Raw genomic sequence first — 21858 nt, 5'->3', positions numbered from 1 at the left:
AGCTGTTCAGATCCTGCCTCTATTGCTCACTAGCTGCTATTTCACCTCTTTAAGTCTCTAGTTTCTCATCTGTAAAATGGGGTGATAAAAGTACCTACTTAAGAGGGCCATCATAAAGGAGAAATGAGCTCTGTATCCCAGCACAGTGCCTGGCAATGTAACTGAGCAGGACCTTATGGGGCCCTCCCTGAACAGGAACCCCCTCTTCCCAATGTCCTCAGCCTGCCTTTTGCCTGTAGAAAAACTTTAGACAAAGAATAAATTTAATCAGAAAAGTGAGAAAGTGCAGAAAGGAAAAAAACCCGTCAAACAAGATAAAATAATAATAGTTTAGCCATTAAACAAAGTCAAGGACCTTTAGTTCCTCCTCAAGGACTACAGATAATATTCTGAGCCACATCCTTTGAGCTGTTTTGCAGAAACTGAAACACCCACCAGATGGAAGAAGTTAACTGTCTGCTGCTCACAGGCACATACACCCCAGACCAGTTGGAACCAGAAGGTTGACGATATCGACTCACGATTATCTCACCACCAACCAGTCAGAGGAGTGTCCATGAGCTGATCACACCCCCTACAACCCCCTTCCCTTACGCCTTTAAAAACCTTTCCCTGAAAGCCTTCGGGGAGTTCAGGTCTTTTAAGCACTAGCTACCTGGACTCCTTGCTTGGTGCCCTGCAGTAAACGCTGCACTTTCCTTCACCACAACCTGGTGTCAGTAGATCGGCTTTACTGTGCTCGGGCAAGCAGACCCACGTTTGGTTCGGTAACAGCATCACACTGTAAATGCTCAGCATGGATTGGCCATTATGTAAGGGATGTACCCACCTCACAGAGCTGGCAGGCAACCCTTGGCCACCTGCTCACTCTATACCCATGAGCTTCAATGCAGTAGCACTAGCGCACGTGGCTAGTCAGTACTTGAAATGTGGCTCGTCTGAATTGGGATGTGCTGTGAGTGTAAAATGTACAATGGATTTTTTTTAAGTGTAAAATATCTCATTAATATTTATATTGATTACATGTTGAAATGATGATATTTTGGATTCAGTGAGTTAAAAATACATATTATTGAAATTAATTTCACTTGTTTCTTACTACCCTTTAAATGCCCCTATCAAAAAACTTAAAAATTTCATATAGGCTTGCATTTACTATTGGACAGTGCTGTTCTGTATGGACTTCCTAGTTGGTGGGAGAAAGGAGAGCTTTCCAGGTAATAAGAACTACAAAATGAAATTTGGGAATGTTTGTGCATGGCTGGGGGACAGTGTAAATGGTCTAATGGGAGTGGAGAGGTTTTGTTAATAACTAATAATAGCTATCATTTATCATGTCCTTCAATGCTTATCAAGCATTGTTCTAATAGTTTAACTCATTTACTTCTCACAATTACTCTGTACAGTAGATACTAATATTAAACACACACACCCCCCTTTCTTTGAAGAGGAAATTAAGGCACAGAATGGGTAAGTAACTTGCCTGAGGTCACACAGCTGATAAATGGTGAGGCCAACTTGGGTTGATGGGGGAAGATTAGATTAAGAAGATCCTTGATGCTGAATGAAAAATTGGGGTGATAGGGATTGGGAGATTCTCCAACTTTTAGTTTGCTCCCCGACCAACCTCTCAGCTCTTCTATTGTTAAACCCCTCTGCTCACAGATATTTAGAGGAAGGCAGGAAGCAAAAAATATTGATGTTTGTCCTTTATGAACTACTTAATAGGCAAGGAAGTAAAGACTCATTTTGCTAAAAGGGGATGCCTGGACGGTACACAGATTTCTCTAATATGTGCTCTCCTAGTTTTTCATTAGCAAGAATTGTTGAAAGCCAGATGGAGTCCTTAAGTCCAGCAAAAGTGCTTCCTTGGGCTCACCGTGCTGATGAGGAGTTTATGGGGCCCATATCTCACAAGAAATCATGTGTTTGGAGAAGCAGAGGTCACAAGCATGTCCACTGTAGGATGTAGGGCTCATTTCTCTTTCTCGGTATCCTTTCCCTAAAGATGGATTTCTCAGGTAAACTAACTTTGTCATCAAAGGGAAAACCTTGGTGAGTGGAAGGAAACGCATTTACAAACTCAAATTAGAACAAAATCACTTCACAGAGGAAAGCCACAGGGATGCCTAACAGTAAAGTCAGGAAAGATATGATCTTTAGATAAAACTCTCCTGTTATCCTTTGCTAAGTTTCCCTTGTGGCATTTATAGAGGAAAGGACCTCTCACTGCTCTCAGAATGTGCCACTGTCTACCCAGAGCTACCTGAAAATATCTGCAACAATTTTCATGTAAAAATTACAGCTTCCCATCCCCCACAAAAAAAGAGATTATTTTCTATTTGCTCATTTAATGCAAGAAAGAAAGCTATATTTTCAGCGAATAAGAGATTGACATCATTAACATTTAACTTCATTATATACAGTGAGAGAGGAAAGCTCATGTAGATTGAATACCAGTCCAAAACCTTTAACATTTTGCCTCTGATTTTGTCATGGGTTTTGCATTTAAATGTTTTTAGAGTCTCTTGAGGTACAAAAGTGCAAAGGCAAGGTTGAGAGAGAGATAATCAGGCAAAAGTATTGTCTTAGTTCATCCTCAAACAATAACTTTACCTTTTTTCACTAAAGAAAATCATCCTAACTACAAAGTTGCCAGTCAAATCACCATAGCAACACTAGCCTCCCAATTTCCCCAACCAGGAAAAGCCTAGAGGGGAAAAAGCAGCCTAAGAAAGTGCAGCCATCCCAGGTACAGATGGGCAGCCAACAGTAGGGCAGGCTCTTAAAAACTTTTCCAAATAGCGGGATAGGGTTGGGTTGTGCGTCCTGTATCTCAGGAGGTCAGTAGGACACCTTTGGAAGGTGGTTGGGTGGGGGAGTTCAGGTGGGACAGATACAATTCGGTCAGTAGTGACTATTCAAAACCCAGTTAGCTGATTCAAGTAATCAAAACACCCACTGGTTCATTTTGGTGGGAGGAAGCATTACCACTGGCAATATTAGCATCCAGCCTGGTTATCAGGAATCTTGAGATTGTTTGGTCCAAGTGTCTGAGGGCTCTCAGAAATTACATGCAAGATTCTATGTGTGAACTTCATTTCATTTTCCTAAGAAAAGTGTCCTCAGCTTCTTATCAGATTCTCAAAGATAATCATGATCCCAAAACTTTTAGAGTCACTGTCTAGTCCATTCTCTCATTCTACCCACGTGGACACTGAAGGAAAATAATTTATCCAAAGTCATAATACCACAGGGTGGTATATTTTTCTGTTTTATTCCCTTTCTTGTGGCATTTTGACCACCTCAACTATTGCCAAATTCACCCTTAGTGGACAATCATTTTTCTTGGTACCATCAAACCCAGTAGGTGGCTGCCTTGGGCTATTCAGTTGGCAGGTGATTAATGATTATCAACCATGCATCCATCACAGAAGTTATATTCTGGGAGCCTCTAAGGAACTATAAACACAATTCCATTCTCAGGGAATCTATAATCTAATCGGCAGATAATACATCTAAGGACCATTAGGAAGCCAGTGAAAAGTTGCATATTTCAAGAGCCATATTTGAACAGGTCAATGTGAACTGGCATCCTGGGGAAAGTATATGAGACCAGGAAGAATTTAAGTTAGATTTCAAATATATTTGAGTTGTGATAACTGAAAAGGAATAGAGCATCTCTGGGTGGAGAAGAGGTGAGTGCAGCATTAGCTCTATGTATGAATGTGGATAAATTAAGCACCAACTACATGTAAAATATCGTATGGAATATCCAAAGAGAATAAATAATATGGGTTCCTAACATGAATGATCAATTAACCTATATAAAAGATTGGTATAATATATTAAAACATTAGCCATAAGTAAGTAGGTAAGTGAATATACGGCACCTCTCTGCATATCACACATAGTCAAAGCTTTCCTTGTCAGCCTCTACTTTACCAATTTGTTAGATTAACCAGTGATCCTCATTAGTCCCCACTAATTCAGCGGTTGGCTTATCAAGAGTCCATTGTGTTTATTTCCAAATTTATTTATGACTTTCATGTTTGTTATTGTAATTATGTTATTTAATGCCATATTATATAAACTAGTGAATATGAGTAAAAAATACAAGTGATAACTGTGTTTAATGGTTTTGAAAAACTTGGTAAAGCTGAACCACTAAAACATAATTGCCTTTGAACTAAGTGAAAGCAAGGCAACTGTAAAAGAGTGAAAAGAAGATTATAAAATTCTAGAATGATTTTGTAGTCAGATAACTTTGCAAGTGACTAAATTTTTAACTTGAGAAAACTATAATTAGAAGTTGTAGGTGATACCTTAGAGGTGTGGTTAAAATGTCCATATTATCCAAAGCAATCTACATATTCAATGCAATCCCTATTAAAATTCCAATGGCATTTTTCACAGAAGTAGAAAAAATACTAGCAAACCAAATTCAACAGCACATTAAAATGATCTTACATGATCAAGTGGAATTTATCCCTGGGATGCAACAATGGTTCAACATAGTCAAATCGATAAATCTGATACACCACATTAACAAAATGAAAGAAAAGAAAGAGGACCATCTCAATAAATGCAGAAGAAGCATTTGACAAAATTCCACATCCCTTCACAATAAAAACTCTCAACAAATTAGGTATAGAAGGAATTTACCTCAACATAATAAAGGCCATATATGACGAGCCCACAGCTAACATCATATTCAACCGTGAAAAGCTGAAAAATTTTCTTCTAAGATCAGGAACAAGGGTAAACAAATGTGCCCACTCTGACCACTTCTAAGAAACCTACTACTATAAGTCCTAGCCAGGGCAATTACACAAGAAAAGGAAATAAAAGCCATCCAAATTGGAAAGGAGGAAGTTAAATTGTCTCTGTTTGCAGATGACATGGTATCATATATAGAAAACCTTAAACACTCCACCCCAAAACTGTTAGAACTAATGAACAAATTCAATAAAGTTGCAAGATACAAAAAAAAAAAAAAAAAACAAAAATCAGTTCCATTTATATACACTAACAAACTATCTGAAAAAGAAGAACTTTAGGAAATGCAAATAGTTGCTTGGAACGTGACCTCACAAGACATTCATGACAGAATAAAAAGTCAAAATGACCTCCGTGTGCAGAAACACAAGGGCAAAACCAACTCAAATGATAAACGTAAAATCTTATATTAGGTTTTTTAAAAAGCTGATGGCATAGAAATAAAGCAGAGAAAACCTGGTGTGGCAAAGATCTATGGGGAAGGCAGGGGGCACTGATCACAAACTCAATATGAATTCTCTGGACTACCTGCTGTTGAAAAGGCCTAGTGTCCATATCCTAGGAAAAAGTGGTTTTCTAGGTTGATCACTTGGCAGAAGTGCTCTAGACCCATCTCCACTTGAGGCAGAGTTCAAAGGGCTGGTATTAATTGGCTTGGGGTAGAGAGGATATAGTGAACATATGCCAGTGTCATTAGATAAGAGATAGACTGTCAAATGAAGATGGTGAAGATGCCTTCTGTGTTTTCCATATTGGACTAGGAGGCCCAATGTTTCCTTACAGGGAAGCCAATGGCAGTGCATTATAAAGAAGACCCTTTGATGGCAATTAGGAATGGCTGACAACAAAGTCAACTGCACGAAAGGGCTGAGCTCTGCATCGGCAGCTGTCTTGAAGCAGAACTTGGGTGGCCATCCATCAGAAATGTAACCAGCTACTTCCTGAACACAGTAAGAGGTTGGACTTCATTCAATGTATCTGACCTCAACTCACAGTAAGAAATACATTTTTGCATAGCAACCCAATATACCTATTCATATATATATACTATATGTATATGACTCACATGTGGGTACAAAGCTGAAAGAAAAGTTTCAAGAAAAAATACTTATCCTTACTCTCCTTACTATGTTATTCACTTTGCTATTTTCTCTTCTTTCTCTTCTTTTCCTTTCTTTTCTTCTTTTTTTAAAAATTCTGATAAGAACCCACTAAATTGATTTCACCACCCACTGAAGTGTTGTGACCCATAATTTGAAAAACACTGGACAAGAAGTTTTTCTTCTAGAATACCTTAGATGGTGCTTCCAACTCTAAAACTCCGAGAATAAAGAAAACAGATTTTTTTCAGCCATGAAGACAAATTTATGACTTACAGATAAATGTTCATAAAGTGGAAATGCAGCCTGTTAAACTCTAAGTATGCTCTAGATACATCACTCTCCAGAGCACTGTGTTTCAACATTTGTGAATGATCCACAATAAGACATACATTGAACATTGTGACCCGGTACACACCACAAATATGCACGCACAGCGGAAACACAAGTTTCACGAAATAATTCTTATTTTTATTATGTGTGATGCCTTCTGATATTTTCTTTTCTGTTTCATGTTACTTTTGAAAACCTGTTGGTCAGGACCCCCTCAGCTGATTTCTTTACCTTCTAATGAGCCCACGGGTTGAGAACCCCTTCTCTAGAAAGTTCAAGCTGAGGTGGGGAGTGATATTCAAGCATGTTACAGACATTAACTAGGAAACTGGGCTAGGAATGGTTAAATCCTGCTGAGAAAATACTTCTGAGAGAGGAACTCATTGGAGCAGAAAACAGCCCTCTAGGGGATCCACAGAACATCCAGAATGGCCTTGACAGTGGAGGCCACTCTATAGGCCTGAGATGGAGCGGACCAAAAGCCTAATTACTGTACAACCAGAGATATGTGTGTCCTCCCTCCCTCAGTATGGGGCCTAGCGTTCCATGGTTTAATGTTTTCTGGAGGACCTTGGATTATTTGGAGGCTCCTTCCTTCAATATTTTCCTTCATGTTATTCCTTCTAAGCGTCATTTCAGACACAGAATTGAAAAGATTCTTCTCCGGACTCTCCTACCGCTTAAATCTGATTCTACCATTACACTGAATATACCACCTTCTAATGGAATTTTACATTTCTGTCTTCCCTACTAGGCTGTGAGCTCATTAACATGCTGATTGTCTTATTCATCTCTGTGTTCCCTGGAATGTCTGCGTGATCTTTCAAAATGCAAATACTATCAATTCCTTTCCTGCTTAACCCTTCCCATAGCTCCCTATTCCTGTCAGGACAAACACGAGATCCTTTATAAAGGCTTTCCTGCTCCAAACCTTGCTTACCTACCCGGCCTTATCTCTCACTACACAGAGCTCCAGACTTCTAAGCAAGTCCAAGAACATTATCTTTTTGCCTCCAAGCCACTGCTTGAGTAGCTTCTTCTGGCCTGAGTCTTTTCACGCTGCTTCCTCCCTCCCCTTGTGCCTGGCTATTGCTGATATGTCTTCCTTAACTCCTGTAAGAAGCCTTCCCAGATTCCTTCAAAACTGGGTTAGATGTCAAGGTTGTGTTCCTCTAGGCCCCTGGCCCCGACCCCTGCCTGCAACACTCACAGCTCTGGACTCTGCTCATCTGCCTTCCCCACTGGACTGTCCAAGCAGAGGCAATAGCTGATTCACCCCGAAATCTCTTGCACATGCTTTGCACGTGGAAGATACTCAATACGTACATGTTTGGATGAATGTATGCACACAGTAAGTATCCAGTAAAGGGTGAATTGAGCTGAATTAAAATATCTTCAAACTTAGACGTTGGGAATAACACAATGCCCTAAACCAGGGGGTAGCAAACTTCAGCTGCCTGCCAGTTTTTGTAAATAAAGTTTTATTGAAACACAACCACAACTGTTTGTTTAGGTATTGTCTAGGCTGCTTTCCTGCTACAATGGCAGAGCTCAATAGTTGAGAAAAAGACCATATAGCTGGCAAAGCACGAAATATTTACTACCTGATCCTGTAGAAAAATTTGCCAACCCCTGGTCTAGGACAACAGTCTTGGACTTCCCTGGTGGTATAGTGGTTAAGAATCCACCTGCCAATGCTGGGGACACCGGTTCCAGCCCTGGTCCGGGAAGATCCCACATGCTGCAGAGCAACTAAGCCCGCGCGCCACAACTACTGAGCCCGCGTGCCACAACTACTAAAGCCCGCACGCCTAGAGCCAGTGCTCCGCAACAAGAGAAGCCACCGCAATGAGAAGCCTGCGCACCACAACGAAGAGTAGCCCCCGCTCGCCGCAACTAGAGAAAGCCTGCGCACAGCAATGAAGACCCAACGCAGCCAAAAAAAACACAAAGTGTTTAAGACAAAAGTCTTTAACCTTGTTTGTGCTACTTTGACAGTCTGTGGAAATCTGTGAATCCCTTCTTGGAATAATATTTTTAAATGCATAGGATCACACAGGAAACCAGTTATACTAGAAACAATTACCAAAACAATAAAAAATTATGATATATTAATATAGATACTTCTTCATTAACACATTAAATAACAATACTTAGCAATGGACTTAATAATTTCATAGTAGTGATAACCATAAATGGTATTTTGAGATATGTGCAACAATTGTAATGGGATAAGAACATATCTGTGATTCTAAAGGTGACAAAGTCACAGGAATTGCTAATGCCACTGCAGTTTGTTGATTACATTCATATTTGAAGAAAACATTACATTTCAGTCGGTTAAACTAAGAGCGTAATTTTTGTCCAACCAAAGTTCAGGGACCCCTTGCCTTCTATCCATGAGCCCCTTGGGGATCCACAGACTGCAGGTTAAGCACCCTGCTTTAAGATCCCATAGTTATCCAGGGTAAATACGACAGGAGTGAAAGAAAACCTCATGCTCGGAAAGGCCTCCAAGTCTCTCTCAATTTTACAGACCTGGTTTTATGCAGGATTTGCTCTACACTAAAATGAACTGCAGAGGAAAGTCCAAAACCACTAAGTAATCACAGTTAAGAAAAAAGAAAAGATGTATTATTTGACCTGCAGCTTTCAGCCGTATTTCTTTATTTATGAATTGGTTCCACCCAACCAAATGACAAACAGATGGATAGAATGGGGTAATGATAAACTCAGCTGGCAATTTGTCCCTGACGGGGCAACTGGAGAGCACACTTTCATTTACACTTTACAAATGGCTCCCAGCACTGGTACACAAGAATTCAATTTGTGTCAACTCCCATCAGTCTGACCAGGGATTACATCAGGAAAGCTCACGGTAGGAGGGATTGAAGCTTTAAGGGATCAATTTGTAGAACTGTAGGTCAAACTTCTGCAAAAACATTCAGAATCGCCCTTCCATTTGAGCCTGAATGGAGGAACTTGATGGCTACCAGAATTTCTGGGACTACATACCACTCTGGAAAGTGGTTCTGAGATTTTCAATTTGGAAACTAAAGGTAAGAAAAAGGAATTTTTCACAAAACACCACTTGTTAATATGAAATGTCAGCTGACACCCAAACAAGCCCACTCTTGCTTATTTCTAATTCTATTGTTGGCTATAAGGAAGGCTTATACTTAAACAACACAACTTCCTAAACAATTTCTTGAAAAGAAAGGGAGATTTTTGTTGCTGTTTTTTCCCATTCTCCTCAAAATTGATTAATTGTGTAAGAACGATTCTTTAAATATATCAAGCTCTATAATTTTGTGGGGCAGGAAAACCAACACAGGGCTACATCACTGTTAAATATTGCAGCCATTTGCCCAGTTATTGCTATAAGTTCTAGTAAAACGCTATGAAAAAAGTTGGCAATTCACTTGCAGGTATGAAGGGCTCCAAAACACAAGTTATCATTCAATATGAAATAAAATCTCAATGGTAGCTTTCAAGTTAGTCTTATACATTAGGTATTATCTGAAGCTTTACCACATACCACTATCCCTTTTATGATGAGAAAACAAAAGCAATAAGTAACTTTGGGTCGGGGGGAAGGAAAGGGGACGTGCACACAGATCCAGATTGGATTTTGTCTGCCTTTTATTTCTGCAGTTAGTAAGGAATGATATTGGTTACTGCTGTGGCCTTGGAAATTAGCCGTAAAGGATTCATTCAATCTCCTGTGACTAGTATGGCAATACACTTCCATTACCATGGGGCTTAGGGTAAGGAAAAGAACTGACACTTAAAACTATTTTCATAAGCCACTCTTCTAAGTACTGTACAGACATCTATTTATCTTCACAACCCTCCCAAGGTATCCACTATTATCATCCCTACTTTACAGCCAAGGGAAGTAAGGCTCAAAGAGGTCAAGGATCTTGCGCAAGGTGGCAGCTAGTTGTTGTCACTCTCTGGATTCAATCACATGGCTGCCTGTATCCAAATGTTCTCCAGCACCTACTTGACACGTGCTATGTTTACTTCATGTAGGTGCCATATTCCACAGAAGGGAGCAAGTCAAGACGTTGCCCTCATGGCCTGGCAAGGAGGACAGACTTCGAACAAGTAATTAACTACAAGTGTGCTGAGTGTTGCTAGTAAATGTTGCAGGTGTACCTAACCTAGTCTGAGGTGGGGGCAGGGTTCAGGGCAGGCTTCCTGGAGGAAGTGGTACTTAAGCAGGGGAACTGAAGGATGAACAAGAGTTAACTAGGTAAAGAAGTAGAAGATATATCCTGGCAGAGTATAGCAAGCATAAAGACCTTTAGCCGAGAAAGAACATGGCTATAAAGGAAAGCAGGAAAGACCTGTCATAAAAGCCTTAATAAGAACAGTTTGCATTGATTGAGCACTTACTGTATAACAGGTGCTATTCTGTGCATTTTGTGTGCATCAACTCGCTTTATCTCACAACAACTCGATGAGGTAAGTAAATTGTTATCCCCATTCTTCTGTCTGAGAGACAGAGAAGTTAAATAATGCAACTAAAATCTTATGTTTAAAAGTGGTGGAGGCAAGGGTTGGACCAGGAAGCTAGGTCCAGAGCCCTGTGTAGTAAACCACCTATACTTCCTCACCTTTGTCACGAGGACAGAAAATCAGAGCCACCAGATTTTAGAGGTCAAGCAATCCAGCCTTATTTCATATGTAAGGAAGCTTAAAACTGGAATCAAGCCATTTGTCCCCAAGATTAGAGGCCAGCTCAGAGCTGCGTCTTCTGATTCCACATTTGGACAAACTTAAACCTGAGAGATGATACCAAGCATTGGACTGTAAGTCTCGATTCTGAATGAAACATTTCTTTAACTTTCATAGCCTGTGCCCTTGACCATAAGTCATATCACATCATCCCTTAAAACTGTTCAAGGAAAATCCATAATCCGTTCAGCTTCTGCTCTGAATCCCAGACTTGATCTTCATTTCAGTAACAGCCTTTGCAGGTTCACTTCTTAGGAGGAAACTAATTAAATTCATTTGTTACTTGTAGGCTGATGATGGGATGGAAAGACAGATGACTTTTGACAAAAATATCAATTTGTAAAATAATTTTCAAAATTATTTTGAAATAATAATTTCAGTGCACCACCCAGGTGTGCATGACCTTGAGATTCTCAAGTAAAACCAATATGTAGACATTGCAATCAGCTTAAAAGCAGCTCTGCGTGAAGATGAATTTTGCAAGTCTTATTATGGAAGGCATCTGCAAGGGACCAGGGAATTATTTAGGCAGAAACGTGTGAAAGGGAAAAGAAAGGAAGCATTGCTCTTTCACATTTATTAGTATTAGTGTCTTGGGCTGAGATTTAGAGATCATTTCTTGACCTAGGTCCCTAAAACACACAGAAATATTTTGAACTTTCACATGCACCCAAAATTAGCCTTGGTGGACTTCTTATTAAAAATAGCCACTGAAAGCTTTAATCTGCCCTTTCCAACAACTGACAATACAAAACTCTGAAGCAGTTTTAACCAATCAGGTTACACCTACAGAAAAACTACAGTAAGTCCCTTACATACGAACCTTCAAGTTGGGAACTTTCAAAGATGTGAACGTGCGTTAGCTTGTCCAATCATGTAAGTTGGTTCATGTGTCTGGCATATGTTGTCACATGCGTGCATCCTCTACAAGTGGTTGTGCTTTTGTGTACTTAACCGTACAGTACTGTATAGAGACAGTAGTACAGTATCTTTATTTCAAGCCCAGGATGTCCGGAAGCAAGTGTTAAAGCAGCAGTGATATAGCTGGTACTACTGGACTTTTCAAGGTACTGTACTGTAAGATTAAAAAATGTTTTCTTCATTTCTTGTGTTTGTTTTTTATGTATTCTCTGTGTGAAAAGTATTATAAACCTATTACAGTACAGTACTATATAGCTGATTGTGTTAGTTGGGTACCTAGGATAAATTTGTTGGACTTAACGAACAAATTGGACTTACAAACGTGCTCTCAGAACGGAACTCATTCATATGTAGGGGACTTAACTGTATAGGTAAGTTAAATGAAAACTATTTTCACCTTTAACCAACCTGATAGATAGCATATATGGAACACAGCACCCCAATTGAAACATTACTGGTAAGGACTATTTGTCCAGGCCTTTGGGTTTTCATTGCCACCATAGTATATATTTTTCACTTATGAGAAAAGCACTTACCCTGGGGAAATTCTTAGGCCGAAGGAGGAAAGTTTCTCAGATATTTATAGACAAAATATTTCAAAACATAGGTAGCTATATTTATGCTTGGTTCTTATTTTAATGAACACTAAGATTGCTGCCCACAAAGAAATTTTCAGTATCACTTTAGAAATAAAATATTCTTCCTGGGACTTCCCTGGTGGCGCAGTGGTTAAGAATCTGCCTGCCAACGCAGGGGACACGGGTTCGAGTCCTGGTCCGAGAAGATCCCACATGCCGTGGAGCAACTAAGCCCGTGTGCCACAACTACTGAGCCTGCGCTCTAGAGCCCGCAAGCCACAACTACTGAGCCCACGTGCCACAACTACTGAAGCCCAAGCGCCTGAGCCCATGCTCCGCAACAAGAGAAGCCACCGCAATGAGAAGCCTGTGCACCAAAGTGTAGCCCCCGCTCGCCGCAACTAGAGAAAGCCCGCGTGCAGCAACGAAGATCCAACAGCAGGCAAAAAATATATACATATATATTCTTCCTACTTCGAATGCATGGTTTTTCTGTTTTAGAAAAGCAGGAAGAAAAAGTTTTAAAAACATTGCAAAATATGTTACAGCCTGCAGGCTTACTTAGAATTTGCCTCTTCAAAAAATCTTTTCTACACTGATTAAAAATTTAAAATCTACTGTAAATAAGGAAGCTGATGAATCGTCCCCGGGCCGACTTTGGGAGACATTATGAAGATTACCCTCATCCTGCCTGAGCCAGAGACCAAGTCTCCTTTCTGATACAATCACTGAGAGCACCCTTTCAAGACGCTCACCCTGTGGGAATCCTCCATTTTACAGGAGGTAGAAGCTGGATGAAGAACAAAAATTTGCTTGGCCCGCCTGACCTAAGACAGCATCACAAACACATGGAATGTCCACCCAAAATATGAACAAAACTAGCAAATACGCAGTCAGTACCCCATACCCTGGTCTAGTGTAATTTTTCAGGTTAATCTCTTACTAGCCAGTTACATAGTTCCTTAAAAGTTTTTTGAGACTATTTCCCAACAATGCCTTTGACATCATTATCCCCACTGAATAAGGGCAACTGATGAATAAGCACCTACTGGAACCTAATCCTCCAGTGACAGAACTCAGACAAGAACTTCACATTCAGATGGGTGAAATCTGAGGATAACTTCTGGCGATACACTGATTTCTACAACGTCCTAGCCTTGGCCTGTCAAAGGCCTGCCTCTGGGATAGGAAAAGACACTTTTGGCTCACCCAGAGACCTGTCACAGGTGTTTGTGTACACAGTAGGTATCTGGGCAAAAAGAATTCAATGTTAAACATTAAACAGACCTCTCTGGGAAAAATAGATAACTGTAGGCCCCCAAAACTTTTCACACGAACTGCAGTTTCTGATTTAGAGCCCAGGAAAGCTCTCTTTAAACACATATCCTCAGGCTCTCAACTGAAATGGGATAGACTCTGAGATGTTTACAAATGAACGTGGGGATTTCTTTTGCAGCCAAACATTAAACGCCACAACAAGCTGCGAGAGCTTTCCTTCTGGAATAACAGCAAACAGCGGCCTAAGATGAGGCTTCCCATTTCCTCAGCCAGCAGAGCTCCGGGCGGGCTGAGTCCAGGATTCCATCTCTGAAGGTGGATCACAGACATGAAGGGGACATGGGGTTTTGTAGAAAGAGCCCTGGGCTGGAAGTCGAGAGAGTTCAGTTCTAATTTTAATTTTGTCCCTAACCAGTCATTTCACCTTGGCAAAGCAACTTAAGCAATTGAGTCCCAATTTCTTTCTTTGTAAAGGGGAAATAGTGGTAGGGGGGGAAGGAAAGAAACAGATATTGAATGTCTACTATGTATAAACACTTTATGCAGACTATGAGCAACAACCCTGCTATGAGGGTCGCATTAACTTGATGTTACAGATGAGGAAATGGAAGTCCTGAGATAAAATAACTTGACTGAGGTTACATATTCTGGAAGAGACAGCAGAAGCAGAATTCCTAGTATAGGGGGTGGAACCAGGAGCTGGCTTTCCGTATTCTACCATGTTCCGTTTGGAACACCGAGATATCCAAGAGTTCTAAATATGAAGACATCTACAATGTCTCCAGGACATTGTAGAGTTATATTCGTTGAGATAAACAGATACAAAAAATATTTAACAGTTTGTTAAAATGGTATATACTTTTAAAATACATATACATTAAGAATTTGGGGTCTGAGCCCCTCAAATGTTAGAGGTTTGAATGTTAAGATGTATTTTTGTTGGAGAAGAATTAGAATTGTTAAATGTAGGTACATAACACCCATATATACCTTACACGTGTATAGGGTTTTTGCTTTTTTGCTTGTTTGTTTCCTTTTCCTTAGCTTGGTTTTTGACATGTAGATGTCAAAAAAGCTTTGTAGAAAGCTCTTTCTCATATGTGATTTCACTTGATCCTCCTAATGAGGACTATTCCAGCTATAAGGCTGGAAGAAGTTATCACCCATATTTTGCATTGTAAGGACATTGTAGTCAATGCCTCTGGGGCCTGTGTCACCTCCCCTTCTCCCAGTTCTGATTTCAGCTGCGGCTGTCATGTGGAGAGTTTCAAGTGAGCCCAACTTGCCTCGCAAGGCCAGCATGGAACCTCAAGCACATGCTGTGCTCACATCCCTCCTCCTTCTTCCCTGGACCTGCCCCCTTAATCCAAGGGCCAGCAGAGCCTAGATGGGTGGGAAGTTGTACCCCTGGGGGAAACTTTCAATCAACAAAAAGAGGACAGAAGCCAGTGGGTAAATGGCTCTTGTCTTTTTGATAGGCAAATTAGAGAGGAATTCTGTGTGCTCCAGAGAGATCTCCATAGAATTAAGCCCCTATAGAGGCCCCCATTGCCTGCAGAAGTGACTTCTGTAACACACAGTCATATGTCCTCCATCCCTCTCCCAACCTTCTCATTCCTGCTTCCAAATAAAATAAACTACTTGCACCCAAGTCCTTGTAAAACGCTCTCCTTTTGGGGACCCTAAACTATGTGAGGCACTGAGACTACGGAGGCGAAGTGACTTGCACAGGGCCCCCTGCTGGCAGTAGAGGAAGCAGCAAGCACTCCCTTCCAGTTCTGGCTCTCAATCCATCTCATTTTCTACTTTCAGTTGTACACACAGGTTAAGAAACTGCAATTTCCACCTTTTACCAATATGCCAGACTGAAGCTTAAAAAAGAAATACATGTTTTACCACAAAATTAATGATTCACTTTGTTATAAAGCAGAAACTAACACACTACTGTAAAGCAATTATACTCCAATAAAGATGTTAAAAAAAAAATAGTAAATTATAACCATCATCTTTGCTGAGGGTTACACTGGTGACCTGATGGGCTACTATGAAAAACATTGCCCAGTTTTCAAAATTTTAAAGTATTACATTTTGCTTTGCTGATGTTAGACAAGTAAATTAGAAACGTTAAGTTTCACTCCAAGTTTTACAGATGAGAAAGCTGAAGTTTTAGGACTTTCCACTGTTGCAGTTTAACTACTATTGGAACCAGGCTTAGAATCTTTTCTACTCCAGGCACATTCCGGGCTTTGCCTACCAAATCTGTTCAACAACAGGATTGTAGATTATCCTCACTGAAGGGCATTGGTCTGGAGCTTGGCTGGGGGCATCTTTTATTTATTTATTTTTTAATTTTCCCAGCATCTGTTCCTCCCTTTTCCATTAGTTGCACAACTTCGCTTTGAGGAAACAACCCTCTTGAACTCTCAATCTGTGTACTTCAGGCCTGAATGACCCACCAGTCTTTAGTTCCAGAGCTCAGAATATGACGAGTGTCTGCCCAATCAGTGTACTCTTCTCCTTGGCCGCAGTGATTGGCACAGCTAATGAAGAGGGACCAGAGCCTGGCCAGCTAGAATGAATACTGAGACTCTACTGGGTCCACTGAGAAAGAGCCACTCTTTTCCAGTGGGGAGCTGAGCTAGTAGACAGCAAGCCTTCAGTGCCTGGTGGCCATCTTGCCACTATACTGGAAGAACCTGAAACTAAAGCCAATAAAGGGGGCAGCATAGCACAGAGATGGATGGAGACAGACTGCTGATGTGATACGGAGCTAGTCTTCCCCAAATTTAGAGTTGTCACAGGACTTGACACTCACAGGGGCCAATACATTACAGTCTCATCTTCTTTCAAGATTCTGCCACTTGCAATTCAATAAGTCCTGCCTGAGACGAGCTCTGTACTCAAGCATTAAAGAGACTCAGTGCAGTACTTCTCTGAAGAAACAAATATCTGTTTTCTACTACCAAAAAATAGGCTAGGAAGTCAAGAAACAGAAGCAGAGCTAATCAAATCATGGCAGAATCCTTTGCCCCAGCTTTAGAGAGCCTAAGGAATGAGGTGCTGAACAAGACTCTTTATGAATCCATGAAGCAACTGGCCTCAGACAAACCCAATCACCTTTAATGTAGAGAACAACATTGTTTCATCACCTAGGTGCTTCAATTCAAAATTCAACTGCAACTAGAGTTCAGAGGAAGAGCCCTAGATGGGGAATTACTTTTACTCATTGGTTGGGTGGGTGTTTTTTTGGTTTTGTTCTTGCTTAAAATTTCATAGAAGCATTGAGAATCCATGTTTTTACATCTGTAAGTTCTTAGAAGAACTTCTAATCACTCTTCTACCTCTGATAAGCTTCTACCTCTGATAAGCTAGAATACGAGAGCTGGAGAGGTAGACAAGAGAAAAAAGCTGAAACCAAACCAAGAAACTTGTCCCATGGCAATACGGATGCAAAGGCAACAATGCATTGCACTAAAGGTTGTTTTTCCTCTCCCTCGAGAAAAGTCACCATCAAATATATACTTCAGACACAATGTTTCAAAGCCAGGGAGGCAAGTTTTGAGTGTGAAATGCAGGCAGGCTGGCAGTGGTCCCTCGGGAGTTTTCAGAGCCTAGGACAGTCTGACTGTGGCGGGGAAGTGGGGAAGAGGTCAGGTGGGTACAGACAGGTTAACCAGATGACCCACCATCAAAGAGGGCTGGGGACAGGTGCTGGCCCAAGTCAGAGTGTAAATATAGGCCTCCAAGCCTTTGTCGTCTCTTAAATTCACATGCAATGGAGTCTTCTATCGTGTTTGGAATGACTGAGGTCAGTACATTTGGCTTCTGAATGTGACCCACTAACTTACCTGATGAATTCCACAGAATAGTACTGAATAGGGGAGCTTCCTTCACTCTCTCCAGGTTTCCAAGATAGGGCCACCTCGGAATCGGAAACCACAGTGACGTGCAGCTGCTGAGGTGCTACTGGAAGCAGGCAGGAATCTAGGCAGGACAGCGAACAACTAGAGTTGGCTGTGGTCTTTGCTGCTGGAGGGGTTTCATGCATAAAAAAACATGTGTGCTTTCTACAGCCTAAACATCTCTGTTCAGAACTGCCTCAAACTCCAAACCAAATAAACACACACACACAAAATCACAACTGGATTCTCAGCTGGATTCATGGAAGGTTTGTCAATGAGAGCTGGTCTTCCCTTCTCCTCAAGCACCCCAGGCTGGAAATCCAACTAAATTATGTCCAGACTATCGACCCCAGGACACACAATGATGTGTACCCTTTAGAACCTCTGTTAGCATGTCCGAATTGAAATTTACCTACAAGGAAAATTAAATGCTTAGCGTTACTGTCACTTACTTTCAATTCTTTTGTGTATCTCTTCCTGCCCCCTATCATCAGAATACATACCAATGGTAGGACATTTGGAAAAAGCCGCATGGGTAAAGATGTAGGATGATCCTATCACCCCAAGGTAACTGCTGTTACTATTTTCATATCTAGGCTTTCACATTTATTTCCCAGCCTTTCTTTATTGCTTCGGCCAGAAATATTTTTTCTGCCTTCTCTTCCTAGCAAAACGCTATGCAGGTTTCAAAAACCGGGCCAAAGATATGGTTCTTTCTGAAACCCTCCCTGAGCCTTGGGGTGGAGGACGTGCTCCTTCTGAGCGCTTCCAGAGCCAGCTGGGCAGACCTCGGATGCACTGGATCTACTTGCCTGCCACGTGCCTCTCCCTCCACAAGGAGCTCCTATGAGCAACGATGTCTTCAAGCCACTTTTGTCCCCCAGTGTCCAGCGCAGTACCACCTCAATGAGCCTTTGTTGGATTCCCCTGGCCTATAAGATCTCTTCTCCCACTCCCCTTCCTCGCCTTCTTAGCTCCCACTTACTTAATTCCCACTTAGCAGTCATGTCCGCAGGGAATCCTTATCGCACCCCTATATCGGATCTTACAACAGAAGATCTTACAGCACTATGGGAAGCACTTCTCACTATCTGCGGCCACACATTAATTGGATAACGTCTTGACCCACGCCACTAAGTTCTGAGAGGGCAGGGGCTGTGTGCCTGTTTTTGTTCACCACTGAATTCCCAGAGCCTAGCATAGCACAGTGCCTGGTACATAGTAGGTCCTCACTGATATGCTGAATGAAGGAATGAATGAATAGTACCCATCGCTTTCTTACTATTAATGAATTGAACGCATTTTACCTTGGAGCAAAGTGGTAATGTGCCGAGGAGAGCTAAGCCGCCCTTTGCCAGTCTGGCTGTAAGCTGCCACGCTTACTCGGTATTCAGTGCCTGGTTTCAAATCTCCGATCACTTCCTCCTGTCAATGACCGAACAGGAAATGTGTCAATGATCAGAAGTTCTTTTGAGGCAAACCAGACAATCTCATGAGGGTTGCATCTTGAGGCCCCTGTGAAACTTGCTTGGGAGATTGTTTTGCTTTCTCTAGGATTGGCCAAGTTTTTTAATTTGCGAAGAGGAAAACACCATGACGTATTTCCCAAGACTAATGAATTATCCTTTATTGGAATCAATACACTGTCGTAGAACTGGGACTCATTCACCCTATCAGATGTTGCTCATAACATCTGAGTTCTTCAATGAGAGTATTAGGCTGCTGGAATTCAGGTAACAATCTTTTCCAGGGTTAGAATCCCCCAGTTCTTTCTTTCCATCTGCATATCACAGATGCTCAGGGACTAGCCACAACAGCAAATTGAGGTCTTGATTTATATCCACAAAGTAGGGAATCAAACTTTGGTTCTCAAATTTTAAACTGCATCAGAATCACCAGGAGGGCTTCTTAAAACAAATTGCTAAGGCTGGCCCACAAAGTTTCTGATTCAGTAAATCTGGGAAGGGGTCTGAAAATTTGCATTCCTAAAAAGTTCCCAAGTGATGCTGCTGGTGGTTCATCAACGCCCACACTGAGAACCACTAGGACTGATGATGGATGTCTGTGTGAACTTCACCTGCACAAACAGCCTTGACCAAAAAGTCCCAGCTGAAGATGACTTGCTCCATCTTGAGACTACAGTACCAAATAGCAAGTGGGAGCCTGAAGCCACTGGTCCCAGTAAACTGTAGTGGAAATGATACTGACTTTGGAATCAGTCAGTCCCGGGCTTGAATTCTGACTCTGCCACGTATTGCTAGCTATAGCCTTGATATTAAATTCCCTGAGCCTTAGTTTCTTCCACTGTAAAATGGGGATGATGTATAACTATCTTGCATAGTTGCAATATTTGGGATAATGTATGTAAAGTAGCTGGTACCAAGGATGTCCTCAAGAAACAGGATTGTAATGATTATTGTCTTAGGCATGTGAAACCCTTCTTTTGCTCCACTTACCTAGGTTCCACCTTTTCTGAGGCCAAAATCTTCCCCTTGACAGCTGACCACACAGAACTGATATTACCCTACCAAGTGTTGTGCCACTAAATTAGCACTTATACATACTAAAAATTATTACTACTTCTCCCATGGAATCGCAAGCCACTTGAGAGCAGGTATCCTGTCTTATATTTCTTCACAACATCCTCTGCAAATGATTAAACATTCATTGTTGCTGAGGAGAACTAATCAACTGATCGACAAAAACTTTTAAAAATATTCAACAAATAGTTATTGAATACTTACTACAGTAGTTCTTAACCCTGAAAGCGCGTTAGAATCACTCAAAGATCTAAAAAAATACCAGTGCTAGATTCCACTCCAGACCACTTAAATCAGAACCTCTGGGGGGGCAAAGCCTGGGTGTCAGTTTGTTTAAAGTTCTCCAGGTGATGCTAATATGGGCAGCCAGGTTTGTGAACCACTGGTCTAGGGCTTGGTTCACCTCTCCTGGCCTCTGAACTCCACCTGTCTCCCCTCCTCTCTTTCTCCTGTATCTCCAACCTTTCCCTTATCTACCTGATGCTTCCATAAGTATTTACTGTGCTCAAGTCACTCTTATCTTACACAATCAATTATTCCCCACCACACATGTGCCCCTGTCTCCTCTCCAGAGATGCAACATTCTTAAAGAAGTTGTCTCTACCTTCTCGCCTCCTATTCACTCCTCAACTTGCTCCCATCTGGCCTCTCCTCACTGCACACAACTGAGATGTTCCTACCAAAGTCACCACGACTCTGCAGTCAACCCAGTGGGAATGTCTCCATCTTTACCTGACTATTTGCAGCTTTCAATACTGTTGCCCACCCTTGCTTCTGAAATCTCTTGGTTTCCTTGGAAACTGTGACTGCTCCTTCATGTCTCCTTCTACTTCTCTTGTTGCTCCTTCCAAGTATTCTCCACCCACTCCCCATTCTCTGCTGGCCCCTTAGGTGTTGGTCTTTCCCAGAAGTTCACCCCTCACCATCTCCTCTCACTCTGTAGCCTTGCTTAGGTGAGCTCATCTACCACTACCTTAGCTTCTAGCACCTTTGAATGACATCTCCCACCATCTCCAGCTCTAACCTGCCTCTTGATCTCCAGACATGGGTTTGTGACTGCCTCTTGAACTTCTCTACCCAGCAACTACCATGAAACTCAAGTTCAACATAACCAAAGCTCAACTAACCATCCCTCCTCTGACTACCAAAAACAAAACAAAAAATTGCTTCACCCTTTGTGTTCTCTCTCTCATTACCTAAACCAGAAATTCTCAACACTTTCCTCTCTATGTTCACCACCCCTCCTCCCTAACCACCATTCAATCAGTTACCAATACTCTTTCGTATCACTTGAATCTGTTTATGTCATTTTATCCTCACAGCCATTTAAGTCCAAGTCCTCATAATGATGACAATGGCTCTGACTCTCCCGGCCACCAATACTTCCTGCACATCCAATCTGTACTCCACACTGCTAAGTTATTTTCCTAAACCCAAATCTGCTCATGTCACTTCCACTTACAATAGCATCTTTGCATCCCCCTGTTTATCCTTCCAGCATCATCTCATGCCACCTCCCTTCCTTACATTCTACATTCCAGTCATACTTAAGAACTTGGCAGGGCTCAAATTTATGCCATTCAATTCCTTGCCTCTGGGCCTTTGAACTGGCTGCTCCCTCTGCATGAAATGTCCTTCTCCCTGCTCCTGCCTGGCTCACCCCTGCTCATCCTTCATGACTCAG

At 41.5% G+C, this 21858-nt stretch overlaps 1 protein-coding gene across 3 annotated transcripts in view; it reads right to left on the bottom strand.

Annotated features, from left to right (window-relative positions):
- Window positions 1-21858, bottom strand: part of EGFLAM (EGF like, fibronectin type III and laminin G domains) — a 166284-nt gene that overhangs the window by 86486 nt on the left and 57940 nt on the right. For all 3 annotated transcript variants that reach the window (XM_068532448.1, XM_068532451.1, XM_068532456.1), the window contains 2 exons: window positions 18942-19059; window positions 17581-17716 (listed from right to left, as the gene is read on the bottom strand). In XM_068532448.1, coding sequence (XP_068388549.1) covers window positions 17581-17716; window positions 18942-19059 — 254 coding nt within the window. The remainder of the gene's footprint in view (window positions 1-17580; window positions 17717-18941; window positions 19060-21858) is intronic.

The sequence above is a fragment of the Eschrichtius robustus genome, chromosome 2 (assembly GCF_028021215.1).
Source record: "Eschrichtius robustus isolate mEscRob2 chromosome 2, mEscRob2.pri, whole genome shotgun sequence".
Lineage (NCBI taxonomy): Eukaryota > Metazoa > Chordata > Mammalia > Artiodactyla > Eschrichtiidae > Eschrichtius > Eschrichtius robustus.
Note: the sequence above shows the minus strand (reverse complement) of the source record. Positions and strands in the feature narration are given on the sequence as shown.